The 15,148-nt window shown below is 40.7% G+C and overlaps 1 protein-coding gene across 1 annotated transcript in view; it reads left to right on the top strand.

Annotated features, from left to right (window-relative positions):
* VWA8 (von Willebrand factor A domain containing 8) overlaps nucleotides 1-15,148 on the top strand; it is a 443,862-nt gene that overhangs the window by 259,248 nt on the left and 169,466 nt on the right. The window contains 2 exon segments of the mRNA XM_040425409.1: nucleotides 3,295-3,414; nucleotides 7,841-8,046. Of these exon segments, the coding sequence (XP_040281343.1) occupies nucleotides 3,295-3,414; nucleotides 7,841-8,046 (326 nt within the window).

The following is a 15,148-nucleotide window of genomic DNA, read 5'->3' as shown; positions in this document are numbered from 1 at the left end:
TCTGCACAAACGATGCCGTGTTCCAGGCACTTCCTTGCTTCCTAGGCAGTGGGCAGGAGAGAGCTGTTGTATTACTTTGGATTATAGTATGGACTACTTTTTGATTGCTTGTTAGTCTTTATTTTTTTCAAATTATGATTTTTATTGTAATATAACAAACAGTAAATAAATCGTACTGACCCGGAAATAAAGGTGATATGTCATTTTTACAGCACAGAAATTGCCGTAAAAATGAAATCCACAAAACAATGGTGGAACGGAATTTTTTCCAGCTTCCCTCTACGTCATTTGGAATTTTATATTATATTATTATATAGTTCGTCAGATTGCTTCCTCCATAGACTGCATACATTAACATTGCAATCTTTGGGAGATTTGTTATGTTCCTGTTGAGCCCTGCCACAGTTAGGGCTCCATAGGAAGATCACTTTGGCAGACCTGCAGAATGCCTGAGTCTGCCTAAGCAAACGAACAGCTTCCACGATCATATCATGCAGAAGCCATTCACATTAGGAAGCTGTTTTTATGGTAACTTTGGCCGTTGTACAACTGGTTGCACACATTATATGCCCACCACTGGCATATGTGAACACCTTCCCGATTATTAAGTTGATGGGGGAAAATGATCACAGCTCAGGAGGCAGTTGAAGGATGAAACTGAGCATTATTGGGCGATACATCACAATCACTAAATAGAATCACATACTGATTAAGGCGTGAGGGGCCATGTTTAATTATAATGTGACTTTGTGCATTTATACATTTGTGGTGATGTTTGTATTTTTGGTATGGTGCTAAATGTTGTGTCTTTACCATACTTATTTTTGTTGCCTTAGCAATGCATTCTCTTAGTTTCATTTACTGATCACTGAGCATTGACGGTCTTAAGCATTTTCAGTGTACTTTTTTTTCATTTTTTTTCATGATTTAAAGGGGTTGTGTCACTTCAGCAACTGGCATTTATCATGTAGAGAAAGTTAATACAAGGCACTTACTAATGTATTGTGATTGTCCATATTGCTTCCTTTGCTGGCTGGATTCATTTTTCCATCACATTATACACTGGTCATATCCAGGAGTTATAACCACCCTGTAATTCAGCAGTGTTGGCCGGTACTTGCACACTATAGCAAAAAGCACTGGCCTTTCTGGTGGCCAGGACCATGAGAGCGCACATAGGCTAGTGTTTTCTCCTATAGTGTGCAAGCATGGCCGTCGCTGCTGGATTGCATTGTGCTCATAACCCCCCGAATACGAGCAGTGTATAATGTGATGGAAAAATGAATCAAGCCACCAAAGGAGGCAATATGGACAATCCCAATACATTAGTGCCTTGTATTAAATTCCTCTACAACAGGGGTGTCCAAACTTTTTTCGAAGAGTGCCAGATTTGATGAAGTGAACATGTGCGAGGGCCGACCATTTTGCCTGACATTTTTTGAACCATTAAAATTAAATGCAAATTAACTATTTTATGCAAAGTTTATTGAAAATGGCATACTTTTCATTTTGTGGCTTGGATGACAAATCTAGACAGGTGTTAAATCACTCTGTCTTTAATATATAAAAAAAACATAACACAGGCAGACAATAGCAAGCTGTGCAATAGTAACGCATCAGATAATGGAATTATAGCACAGTCACAGACAGACAGGAGTTAATGAAGGGTATGATAGCTTGCTACCACAGATTCCTATATGCTCCCTTGTCTGCTTTTTACATGTATCCTGAGTGCACAGCCCTGCCTGCGTGTCAGTGTTTTGTCTGTGCAGTTACTGCTCCTTGTTAAGATGTTTGGTAGGCAGAAGTTTTTTTTCTTCTTCGATAGCCCTTAATGGTCGCCCATGTGGCTGTGTGTGGAGGCGCAGGGGGAAGGAAAGCCCAAATCTCGCGAGATCTCGGACGTCGCGAGATTTGGGCTTTCCTTCTCCCTGCGCTGGCTGATGACGTCAAGTCCCGCGGCGGGAGATCCCAGGAGTCCTGAGCAGTGCTCGGGGACTCACTGGGGGGGGGGGGGGGGGGCGTAAGATCTATATTTGGGCAATTTATCTGTGGGGCTTAATCAGTCCGGAACGCAGGCCGTCTTTGGACATGCCTGCTCTACATAATAAGTGCTATTTGCTGAAGTGAGGCAAATAGTACCCATGCTGCCTTCCTGATTCTACTAATCTACTATTTTACTAACAGATAATATCTTTCTTTAGCAGCAGCAGTAAAATAACAATGGGATCCATATCTATGTTGGAATTTGATTGCTGACTGCTAAAGAAGGACATTATTTTGTATTTAATATTTAATGGCATAGTACTGCTGTAATAAAAAGAAAATGAGATAAGCATTCTAAATAAAAATTATTTTCTATGAATATTGAGTTAAAAAAACAACCCTTTCTGATAGATCTCCCTTTAATAGCAGTGCTACTTACTTCCCGATTCTTCTGCCTTATTATTATCAAAGCCAGGGTGTGTTTTACTGCACTTCTTATCCTTCAGGCTTTGGATAGACTTCAACTTTTCTACAGTAATCCTTATGTGGTGCACTGGTTTTAATTAATGTGAAATCCCAGGATTACTGTATAGTAGTAAAAGTACATCTAATGCTGCACGTTTGAGAGTAAACATCAACAATAGCAGATGTAGTGCTCAGAAATGTGCAGGCTAAAACTGGAAACAAGATGGGTTTACTCTGGAGAGCTATTTCTCTGTAATCTCCTTGGAATAATACAAAGTGGTGACAGCGTCGGAGAGGCAGTGAGTTACTGAATAATGTGACATTAGTGCAGAGGAATTAAAAAAGAACACGTAATATAATAGTATATGTCCCCTTTTCGAAACACACACATTTTGAGTAAGTTCAGGATGCAATTTTTCTTTTGCACATTTCTAATTGCAAAGTGTGAGATACAAGGCAGAAATCTCTCAAGCAGAGAGAGAAGGAACCACACTCCAACATTTAGAATACTTTTGTGAAAGTTTTGTAAGATTGGAAATTTTTCTCTTTGTTGACATCAGACCAATTTCAAATACTGTCGTTGGAGGATATGTTTTTCTTATGTGTATGTGACATTAATTAAATTAGCCCTCATATCTTCGACTCCCACACACTCTTTTCCCCCTAAATGTACTCATAATTTGGATGACGTTAGCCAGTTAACTTTACTAGAAACGTTTGTTTCCCTTCTAAAACAGTGTAATTAGTACAGTATATGCCGGTATTTTAGTTGGGTTTATAGTCTTGTTTATTACTTTTTGTTTTCAATCAAAATTTGAATAACAAGAATTATCTCTTTGCCAGATCTTTCAGAGCGCACAAAAATAGATAATGTGATTGCCATTCATCCTGATTTCAGAATGATAGTCTTGGCTAACAGACCTGGGTTTCCATTCTTAGGAAATGATTTCTTTGGTGCATTGGGTAAGTACTAATGGTAAAAAAAAATTATCCTTTCTTGATAAAACTTCCTTTTTTGTTAAATCGCATCAAAAATATTTACTTATAAAAATGTACCCTGATCACCCCACCCTTGGGTTCTTAGTGCTTGTAATAATAGCTGAGGGCTTTCACATAGTCTGCCATGTTAGGGCTCTAGAATGCCATTAAAATCTCCATTCACTGTGATAAGTATTGCAGTGTATGGTAGAAGCAATTGAATGATTGTATGCTCAAATCCCCTTAGGGGGTTTAAAAAAAAAAAAAGACCTGTTTAAAATAAAAACTTAAACCCCGTGAAAATATATAAAAAGAAAATTCAAATGATTGATGAATCAAATTCAAATCCCGAATAATATATACGTGTGTGTGTGTGTGTGTGTGTGTGTATAAATAAATATATATATATATATATATATATATATTACACTACTCACAAAAAGTTAGGGATATTTGGATTTCGGGTAAAATTTATGGAAAACGTAAAAAGTACACGCTACAGTGATATTATATCATAAAAGTAGGGCATTTAAGTAGAAGCAGCAGTGGTGATTTCCTCATCTCAAACAGCTTATTGAAACAAAAGCCAACAACAGTGGTGTGTATGCCCCCACAAAAAATGTCAATTTCTCAAAAACTTGTCATGTGTCTTGTATTGAGCATCAATTACAGCTTGACAACGATGTCTCATGCTGTTCACAAGTCGACATTATTGTCTGCTGAGGCATGGCATCCCACTCTTCTTGAAGGGCAGCTCTCAGGTCATTGAGGTTCTGTGGTACAGAGTTACGAGCCTTTACACGGCGACTCAGCTGATCCCATAGGTTTTCAATGGGATTCAGGTCTGGAGAAAGTGCAGGCCACTCCATTTGAGGTACCTCAGTCTCCAGCAGCCGTTCCCTAATGATGCGACCTCGATGAGCTGGCGCATTGTCGTCCATGAAAATAAAATTAGGCCTGTGTTGTTCATGCAGAGGCACAATGACTGGATTAATGATGTTCAAGTAGTATGGGCTTGTGCCTGTATTATTCACAAAGTGTAGGGCAGTTCTGTATTGACTAGAAATAACCTACCTACACTGTAAAACCACCACCACCAAAGGCTCGTTTAGTGACAACAGTGGCTGATGCATAGTGCTCTCCTCGAAGTATCCAACATCATTGGCCACCATCATTTCTGTTCAGCAGGAATCGACTTTCATCAGTGAACAGCACTGAGGCCCACTGGTCCCTCATCCAGCATAAATGCTCCCTGGTCCATGTAAGATGATGACGCCTGTGCCTGGTGATGTGGTCAGGTACCCTTGCAAGCAGCCAAGCAGCTATTCATTAATTCATTTCAAGTTTAATAGAAATGAATGGGAAGTGTACCACGCAAGCACAGCCACCACTTTATTTGTCTCTTTGGGTCTGATGTAAATAGGCGAGCCAGCACTTGGCTATTTTTGTCAATCCCATAGAAATGAGTGGAGGGCGGCTTCACATTTGCAGGGACTTTGGCCCGCAGGGATATTATTTTTAAAATTATAAAAAAATAATAAAAACTATAAGAATGTGGTATCGCTGTACTCATACTGACCCGCAGAATAAGGTCTCTTTCCCACACTACATAGTGAAGGCTGTAAAAACGAACCCCAAACTACAGTCGCAAAATTGTTGGGGGGTTTTCTCTTTCATCCCACAAATATATTTTTTTACACTTACGGAAAATTAAAAAGTACAGCTCGTCCTGCAAAAAAACAAGCCCACATATGTGAACGGAAACATTTGAAAAGTAATGACCCTTGAAATGTGAGGAGGAAATTTCCAAAATTGGTCTGTCCTGAAGAGGTTAATTTCCAGGAAATGTGACAGGACGATTACCTTTTAAAAGGCTTCTGTCACCAGTTTCATAGCATTAGAAAAGACTGACCTTAGGCCTGTGTGCTGGTCAGCAGAATTGATCTGTCTTGGTCCCATCCCGATACGTGACCTCATTTCAGTGAAAACAGTTTTCATATACTAGAGTCTCTAGTAGCAATGGGACGTAGCCATTACGCCTAGAGGCTCCATTCTCCCTGCTGCTGATGCACCCCCTGCGCTTTGACATGTTCACTGGTCACATTCACGTGAACGGGTCTGAGGTGCGATAACAACACAGCTGCTATATAATGTACGGTTCTGTGGTTGGTAAAGCTACAAGGAGGCCGCAGCTCTCACCAGATCTCTGCAGCCTCCTCAAACAGCTGATCCGTAAGGGTCCATTCAGACGTTCGTAGTGCATTGCGGATCCGCAATACACCCGGCCGGCACCCCCATGATGCATATGATGTTGGAGTCTTCCCCATTAGGTAGATACAAAGGATTGCTGCAAAACTCAGCATTCATTTTTGTCTCGGGGCAATATGTAAATGGTTACAGTTGTGGTCTGATTAGTCATTGGGTTTTGCCACAAGAGGATGTAAATGAGCTTCCACAGCTGCCCTATAAAATGGCTCTCAGAAGCCACTTTTAGGTATTGTACCTATTGCTGAGAGATCATTGACTGCTAGACATGCCTCTACGATGCACCTGAAGACATTGGGAGAGATTTATCAAACTGGTGTAAATTAGAACTGGCTTAGTTGCCCATAGAAACCAATTAGATTCCACATTTTATTTTCACAGCTACTTTGAAAAATGAAAGGTGGAATCTGATTGGTTGCTCTGCGCTACTAAACCAGTTCTAATTTACACCAGTTTGATAAAGCTCCACCGTTCTGCCCAGTTGACAGACTTTGAGAGGGGTACATCAATGGACTGAGAGAAGCGGGAATGTAATTTCAGCAAATTGACCGCCTTGTAGGCCACTCTGACTTAGGTGTGTTGGAGGTGTTGGAAACCGTGGTTACATGAGAGCATGTCCACACACACAGTGAACAGGTTTCGGATCGACCAGGCAAACCACCATTGGAGAGAATTGTTTGATCCGCCAACAATTGATAACATGGCACCTTCATTACACACCCTTGTCTCTGCCTGGACCATTTCCAGGCACTTAGAAGAAGAAACTTTGGTGCCAGGGCGCTATTGCGTGTCCTGGCAATTAACAGCCAGTCGCCTTTGTTTGCAGCGGTGTCATGAACAAGAACCTTGGACTGCTATAAATTGAAACCATATCATCTTTAATGGTGAGTCCAGGTTCTGTTTGGGATCCAACAATGGTTAGGTCATAGTATGGAGACCTCGTGGTCAGCACTTCAATCCTACCTTTGCTATGGAGCTACACACTGCACAGTCAGCCAGCCCTAGTAATGATATGAAGGACTATAACAGCTGAAAGGGGCTGATGTCTGCAACAGGAGAAAATGCTGATTGCAGACATTTAACCCCTCAGATGCCGTAATCAAATGGGACCACAGCATCTAAAGGCTGCTTCATGCTTGTAGCAGCCGCCCCTCGCTGAGATTGTGGAAGCTGTTACGCTGTAGAGGCTCCTATGCCGATCACTGGTATACCCGAATACAGGCCTGCAGGTGGAAGCCCTGCATTGGAATATACTGAAATCTGTCTTCTGTAATGAATATAAATTTGTTGCAGAAGACAAATAGCAATTGAATTATTGCATGCTATAGTCACCTAAAAAAATGTAAAAAAAAAAATGCATTTAAATAATTATTATTTTTTTTTTAAATATATAAGTTTAAATCACCCACTTTCTCCTAAAATAAAGATACAAAATTTGTCATTTTTTCATCACTTCACTTCCCCAAAAATGTATTTATAAAATTTGATTAAAAAGTCATACACATCCCAAAATGTTATCACTGCAAAGTACAGATCGCTCCACAAAAATTGAGCACAGCTTTGTAGACATAACTATAGAAAGGTTATGGGGGTAATAATACTGTGATAAAAAGGAAAAGTTTCTTCTTAGTATTAAAACAAAAGAAAAACTATACCACATATGTGGTATTGTACTTGTCACAAGTCAGTTTAACCGCATAGTGACCATCATAAAAAAAAAAAACATAAAGCTGTGGTGCATTTCCTTTTTTTTCCTAATTCCACTCCATTTGGAATTTTTTTTCCAGCTTTCTAATGGTGCCATTAGAAAGTACAACTTGTCCTGTCAAAAAAAAAAAAAAAAAAAACAAGCCCTCATATGGCTATGTGAATGAAAAAATAAAACGTTATGGCTCCAAGAAGGAGTTAAAAACAAAATCACAAAAATGGAAAATCACCCAGGGTAGAAAGGGTTAATAAAATTGAATATTGAGCAATGTAGCTTAATATAAAAAAAGTGCATAAAAAATCTATTAACTCATTATGGATTACATAAAAATATCCATAGTCTTCCAGCTATGAGTGAGGACCATTTTCTGTTGTATGATTTTGATAAATGGGCCCAGTGTGTGTGTTGTGCAATAGTTTAACAGATCTTCTCTTACAGGTGATATCTTCAGTTGCCATGCAGTGGATAATCCAGTGCCCCAGTCTGAACTTGCTATGCTAAGACAGTATGGACCTAATGTGCCTGATGCCATATTACAAAAACTTGTAGCTGCTTTTGGAGAGCTTAGGGGTATGGCAGACCAAGGAATTATCTCATATCCTTATTCAACCAGAGAAGTAGTTAATATTGTGAAGCATCTGGAGGTATGTGCATGGATTTAAAGATTTACATTTAAAATTGATCTATCTATATACAGTTTCTTTAAAGAGTCACTGTACTTTCACATCATTTAATTTAATAGAGAATGGTGTAAATATCAATTTCTAAGTACCTTGATTTAACAAAAATCTGCCTGCATCAACCTGAAAAAAGCTGTAAAGTCATGGCCCCTAGGGGTCTCAATTCCACCAAAATTGCAATCCTCTGCCTGTTGTCAGACAAGATCCGTCCGTGATAAAATAACGTGCTTCTACACTGCTTCTGAACATCGCAGGAGCCTCCTGCTTTCCTGTAAGCGTGATTTATCCCTCCTTATCAGCTTTCTAAGCTCCCTAGAAGAAAACAAACATACAGGGAAGTGAGGTCACTGCATACTTTTCTGGCACATTCAAGAGAAGGGAGACACCCACTGCTTGTGAGAGAAATGCATCTAGCTGTGCTTCTGAAACAGGGAATAATATAGCTGAAAGAGATTTTAGGGAAGTCCAAACATAACTGTTCCGTCACAGTTATGATTGTACAAAGAAGCACAGCCATTATGCAAACTTTATTTTTATTTTTTTTGAAAACTCCAACTCTTTCTAACTCTCTAACGTTTTAAAACAATTTTTTTTTAAAAAAAACAGAAACAATTATATATATGTATTTTCCCTCCCTGCCTTTCAAGACCCATTACTTTTGAATTCACTATATCTTGTATTGAAAAATCGGAAAAAAATGTCTGTCAGGTGAAATAAAAAAAAAACATCCGCCATGCTTTTTGGGGTTTTGCTTTTATTGTGTTCCTTATATGCTAAGTGGCATGACAAGCTTAGGGCTCATGCACACAAACGTATTTTCTTTTTGTGTCCATTTTGTTTGTTTTTTTGCGGACCTTATACGGAACCTTTCATTTCAATGTGTCCGCAAAAAAAAACGTCGCTTCGTTTGCATTCTGTTTCCATATGTCCGTTCTGCAAAAAAAAAATTCTCATTACGAACAAGGACAGTACTGTTCTATCAGGGGCAAGCTGTTCCTTTCCGCAAAATACGGAATGCACACAGATGTCATTCATATTTTTTGTGGATCAGTTTTTTGCGGACCGCAAAATACATATGGTTGTGTGCATGAGCCCTTATTCTGTAGGTCATTTAGATAATATCAATAACAAATTTATGCAAACATTTTCTTTGCATCACCATATTTGGACTCCTATAACTTTTTGTCTACAGAACTGTGTGAGGGCTTGTTTTTTTGTAGAATGAGATCTAGTTTTTACAGGTACCATTTTGGGGTACATATTAGAGTTGTTGCGATACCAAATTTTTGATTCGGTTTCGATACCATAAAAAAGTATTGCGATACTCGATACCATTTGATACCACACGGAAAAATAAACCAAAATAGCCACGTGCATTCCGCATTTAAAAAAATGGCGAATCGCGCAGTTTTTATTTAATTTTACTGTTCCGCCGTTCACCACATAGATTTTTTTAATATTTTAATAGTTTGGACTTTTCTGACGCGGCAATATGTGATATGTTTATTTATTGTTTATACATTTTATATGTGAAATTGGGAAAGGGGGTGATTCATACTTAATATTTTGGTGGGGTTTTTAAAAAATATATAATAATATATTTTTTTTTACACTTTTTATTTAATAACTATTTCCCCCCTTAGGGGCTAGAACCTGGGATTTTTTTCATCACTTGTTCTAATCACCCTGATAGAGCTCTATCAGGGTGAATAGGACTTCACACTCTCCCTGCTTCCCTGTGCATAGTGCACACAGCATCAGGAATGTTACCATGGCAGCCAGGGCTTCAGTAGCGTCCTGGCTGCCATGGTAACCGATCGGAGCCCCAGGCTTACACTGCTGGGGCTCCGATCAGAAGCTGCCACTGCACCACCAATGAGGGGGAGGGGAGAGGACCCTGTGGCCACTGCCACCAATGATTTTAATACTGGGGGGTGGGGGGAGGAGGCACTGTGGCACCAATGATTTTAATAGGGTGGGGGGTTGAGGGGGGGGGGCGCACTGCGCCACCAATGATAATTACCCCTTAATACAGGAGGCGGGTACTGGCAGATCAGCGGCAGTTAACCCCTCAGGTGCCGCACCTGAGGGATTAACTGCCGCTGATCGCAGCTCCCTGTCAGGGGCAGGGTGCCGGCAATGCGATTCTGCTGCCGGCACCCGCCTCCTGTATTATGTGTTAGTCTGGACCCATATAAAGTATTCTTTAAGTATTAAGCTACACAGAGCTGCGCCCAGAGATGTCCCAGCACTTACTATTATTCCTGGGCGCCGCTCCTTTCGCCCGCTGTGCCCCATTACTGTCTCCTCTCCTGCTCCATATGCCAATTACTATCGGAGCAATGGGGAGGAGACATCAGCTTTTCTAGTGGGCGTTCCTTCTCCCTGGCTGTAGCGCTGTCCAATCGCAGCGAAGGGAGAAGGAACGCCCACTAGGATATTCTAGGTTCTTTAAAGTAGCCACCTTTTGCTTTGATTACTGCTTTGCACACTCTTGGCATTCTCTTGATGAGCTTCAAGAGGTAGTCCCCTGAAATGGTTTTAACTTCACAGGTGTGCCCTGTCAGGTTTAATAAGTGGGATTTCTTGCCTTATAAATGGGGTTGGGACCATCAGTTGCGTTGAGGAGAAGTCAGGTGGATACACAGCTGATAGTCCTACTGAATAGACTGTTAGAATTGGTATTATGGCAAGAAAAAAGCAGCTAAGTAAAGAAAAACAAGTGGCCATCATTAGTTTAGGAAATGAAGGTCAGTCAGTCAGCCGAAAAATTGGGAAAACTTTGAAAGTAAGGGCTATTTGACCATGAAGGAGAGTGATGGGGTGCTGCGCCAGATTACCTGGCCTCCACAGTCACCGGACCTGAACCCAATCGAGATGGTTTGGGGTGAGCTGGACCGCAGAGTGAAGGCAAAAGGGCCAACAAGTGCTAAGCATCTCTGGGAACTCCTTCAAGACTGTTGGAAGACCATTTCAGGGGACTACCTCTTGAAGCTCATCAAGAGAACGCCAAGAGTGTGCAAAGCAGTAATCAAAGCAAAAGGTGGCTACTTTGAAGAACCTAGAATATTACATATTTTCAGTTGTTTCACACTTGTTTGTTATGTATATAATTCCACATGTGTTAATTCATAGTTTTGATGTCTTCATAGTCATGAAAATAAAGAAAACTCTTTGAATGAGACGGTGTCCAAACTTTTGGTCTGTACTGTACCTCTTTCTCCAGCGCCATTCTCTGCACCACCAGTATAGTCCTTTTGCTGTTGCTTGTTTACTGACTGCAAAAGTAACGTTTAGGTATATGGCTGCAGTAGTAATCTGCTGTATACATGCAAATCACTGCTGTAGTTTGGGGGGAGGGTATGTCCCAGATTTAGAGCGCATTCACATGACCGTGCCATGTTTTGTGGTTCACAAATTGCGGATCAGCAAAACATGGATGCCCCCCGTGTGCTTTCCTCAATTTACGGAAAGGGCAGCCTATTATAGAAATGCCTATTCTTGTCCGCGATTGCGGACAAGAATAGGACATGAACTATATTTTTTGCGGGGCCGCAGAATGGAACAACAGATGCAGAAAAATTGCGAAACAGATGTGGACTCATTCATATGGTTATGTGAATGAGCCCTTAGAATTATATTAAAGATGAAAATTAATTACTTATTTGAAGAACTTTCCCCAGTAGTGAAAAGATGCTGCAAAGCTCAAAACATCAAGATTTTCTAAAGTTGCACCAGATTTATCACAATGGCTGGAGCTGAATGATAAATTTGGTGCACGCCTAGGGTTCTTTGCTTAGCTATATGGCAACTTTGTTGGCTCATTTTGAGGCTGAATTTTACACCAGAATTGTTGTGCAATTTTGGTGCAAAAAAGTCACATTTTAGCCAATAACCCTTTCCCGCACACTAACACCCATTTGCTTTGAAGTCATGCCCCGTCATTAAGCTGGGTTCAGAGGATTTTCCAAAAATTAGATGCGCCAGAATTGCAGAAACATTTTGGCGCAATTTACAACAAGGTCTAGGTGTCTAGGTGCACTTGGATACCCAAATCTGAGCACTTTCTACACACTAGTGGCAGTTATATGTATGGACATGGAGACATCCATGTATTTAAGGATTCTGAAGTGTAAATGCACACTGTCTCAGGACAATTCTACACCAACAACAGATTTTTTTTTTTCATCGCATCGGTACAATCCTTTTTTAATCTAGAAAAAAAAAATAATAGAGTGCAGCTAGTGTCAGTTAAAAATGTGGTTAAAAGAGGGTCTGCCGCAAATTAAGACTGCATATTACAGAGCATGGAAAGCTAAGCAGATTGATACACTGCCTGTCCAAAAAAAAAAGCCTTTAGCTTTGATTACGGCACACATTCGCTCTGGCATTGTTTCGATAAGTTTCTGCAATGTCACAAGATTTATTTCTATCCAGTGTTGCATGAATTTTTCACCAAGATCTTGCATTGATGATGGTAGAGTCTGACTGCTGTGCAAAGCCTTCTCCAGCACATCCCAAAGATTCTCAATGGGGTTAAGGTCTGGACACTGTGGTGGCCAATCCATGTGTGAAAATGATGTCTCATGCTCCCTGAACCTCTCTTTCACAATTTGAGCCCGATGAATCCTGGCATTGTCATCTTGGAATATGCCCGTGCCATCAGGGAAGAAAAAATCCATTGATGGAATAACCTGGTCATTCAGTATGTTCAGGTAGTCAGCTGACCTCATTCTTGGAGCACATACTGTTGCTGAAGCTAGAGCTGAACAACTGCAGCAACCCCAGATCATAGCACTGCCCCCACAGGCTTGTACAGTAGGCACTAGCCATGATGGGTGCATCACTTCATCTTCCTCTCTTCTTACCCTGATGCACCCACCACTCTGAAACAGTGTAAATCTGGACTCATCAGACCACATGACCTTCTTCCATTGCTCCAGACTCCAATCTTTATGCTCCCTAGCAAATTGAAGCCTTTTTTTCTGGTTTGCCTCACTGATTAGTGGTTTTCTTACGGCTACACAGCTGTTCCGTCCCAATCCCTTGAGTTCCCTTCGCATTGTGTGTGTGGAAATGCTCTTACTTTCACTATTAAACATAGCCCTGAGTTCTACTGTTGTTTTTCTTTGATTTTATTTCACCAAACGTTTAAGTGATTGGCGATCACGATCATTCAGGATTTTTTTCCCACCACATTTCTTCCTCGAATACGATGGGTCCCCACTATCCTTCCAGTTTTTAATAATGTGTTGGACAGTTCTTAACCCAATTTTAGTAGTTTCTGCAATCTCCTTAGATGTTTTCTCTGCTTAATGCATGCCAATGATTTGACCTTTCTCAAACAGACTAACATCTTTTCCACGACCACAAGATGTGTCTTTCGACATGGTTGTTTGAGAAATGAGAAGCAACTCATTGCACCAGTTGGGGTTAAATAACTTGTTGCCAGCTGAAAGATAATCGCCCATGCAGTAATTATCCAATAGGAGGCTCATAACTATTTGCTTAGTTAAATCGAGGTGGCGACTTTTTTTTGGACAGGCAGTGTATATAGTTTTGTGGCAAAAGATTCCGCAAAACGTGTAATTTACACATTTAAATTTCTGCTACTTCTCATTTCATTACTCACATTTTAGGACTTATCACTAATTGATAGCATTCTCGGTGTAAGTGTGTATACAGAGGTAGCTGTCAGTCACTGATAGCTGTGCACAGTGGTGTACACAGGGGTGGTCATATGTATAGAAAGAGCAGAAGTTTAAATGTATAAGTTACAAGTTTCTCTGAGTCTTTTCCCACAAAACTATATATCAATCTGCTTAGCTCTTCTAGTCTTCTCTATATCGTGCTGCCTGTAGATTGCCCTCCATTTTGTGGTGACAGGTCCTCTTTAACCCCTTGCTGCAAATGGACCTATCTGTATGTCCAGATTGCATGTAACTTGCTGCAATCAGACGTACAGCTACTTCCGATTTGTTAACCGGGACTGTGACACTATGATGCTAATCCCTTGCCGGCGATCGCTGTTTGGTTAGTCTGTGCCCCGATGCCCCTTCTGCAGCCTCGTGCCCCTGATGCCCCCCCATGTGGTTTTGCAATATGTGATGGAGGCGGCTCATGAACAGAGCCGCTGCTGTAGGCAGTGTCAGTTGTGAAATACATCTGACACTTTGGCAGCGGCAAAAGCATCTAGGCTTGCCGTTTGTCTAAGCCTGACAGACTCCATCAGTGTAAAACTGACAGTACTATGCCATAGAAGAGTTCAGCAGAGTATAGTACAGACATCAGCCCCACTGATGTCTGTTCAAGGTCCAAGTGGGACTTTAAAAAAAAAGTGAATAATAAAAATTTAAAAAAAATTAATAAAAATGTAAATAAAAAATAAATTGCCTTCTCCCATATCCGCTCATTTATAATTGATAAAAAAAAATAAAAATATACATACAGGGAGTGCAGAATTATTAGGCAACTTCCTTTCCTTTGGCAAAATGGGTTAAAAGAAGGACTTGACAGGCTCAGAAAAGTCAAAAATAGTGAGATATCTTGCAGAGGGATGCAGCACTCTTAAAATTGCAAAGCTTCTGAAGCGTGATCATCGAACAATCAAGCGTTTCATTCAAAATAGTCAACAGGGTCGCAAGAAGCGTGTGGAAAAACCAAGGCGCAAAATAACTGCCCATGAACTGAGAAAAGTCAAGCGTGCAGCTGCCAAGATGCCACTTGCCACCAGTTTGGCCATATTTCAGAGCTGCAACATCACTGGAGTGCCCAAAAGCACAAGGTGTGCAATACTCAGAGACATGGCCAAGGTAAGAAAGGCTGAAAGACGACCACCACTGAACAAGACACACAAGCTGAAACGTCAAGACTGGGCCAAGAAATATCTCAAGACTGATTTTTCTAAGGTTTTATGGACTGATGAAATGAGAGTGAGTCTTGATGGGCCAGATGGATGGGCCCGTGGCTGGATTGGTAAAGGGCAGAGAGCTCCAGTCCGACTCAGACGCCAGCAAGGTGGAGGTGGAGTACTGGTTTGGGCTGGTATCATCAAAGATGAGCTTGT

Source organism: Bufo bufo, chromosome 3 (assembly GCF_905171765.1).
Source record: "Bufo bufo chromosome 3, aBufBuf1.1, whole genome shotgun sequence".
In the NCBI taxonomy this organism is placed as follows: domain Eukaryota; kingdom Metazoa; phylum Chordata; class Amphibia; order Anura; family Bufonidae; genus Bufo; species Bufo bufo.
This window is presented reverse-complemented; position numbering and strand designations above follow the sequence as displayed.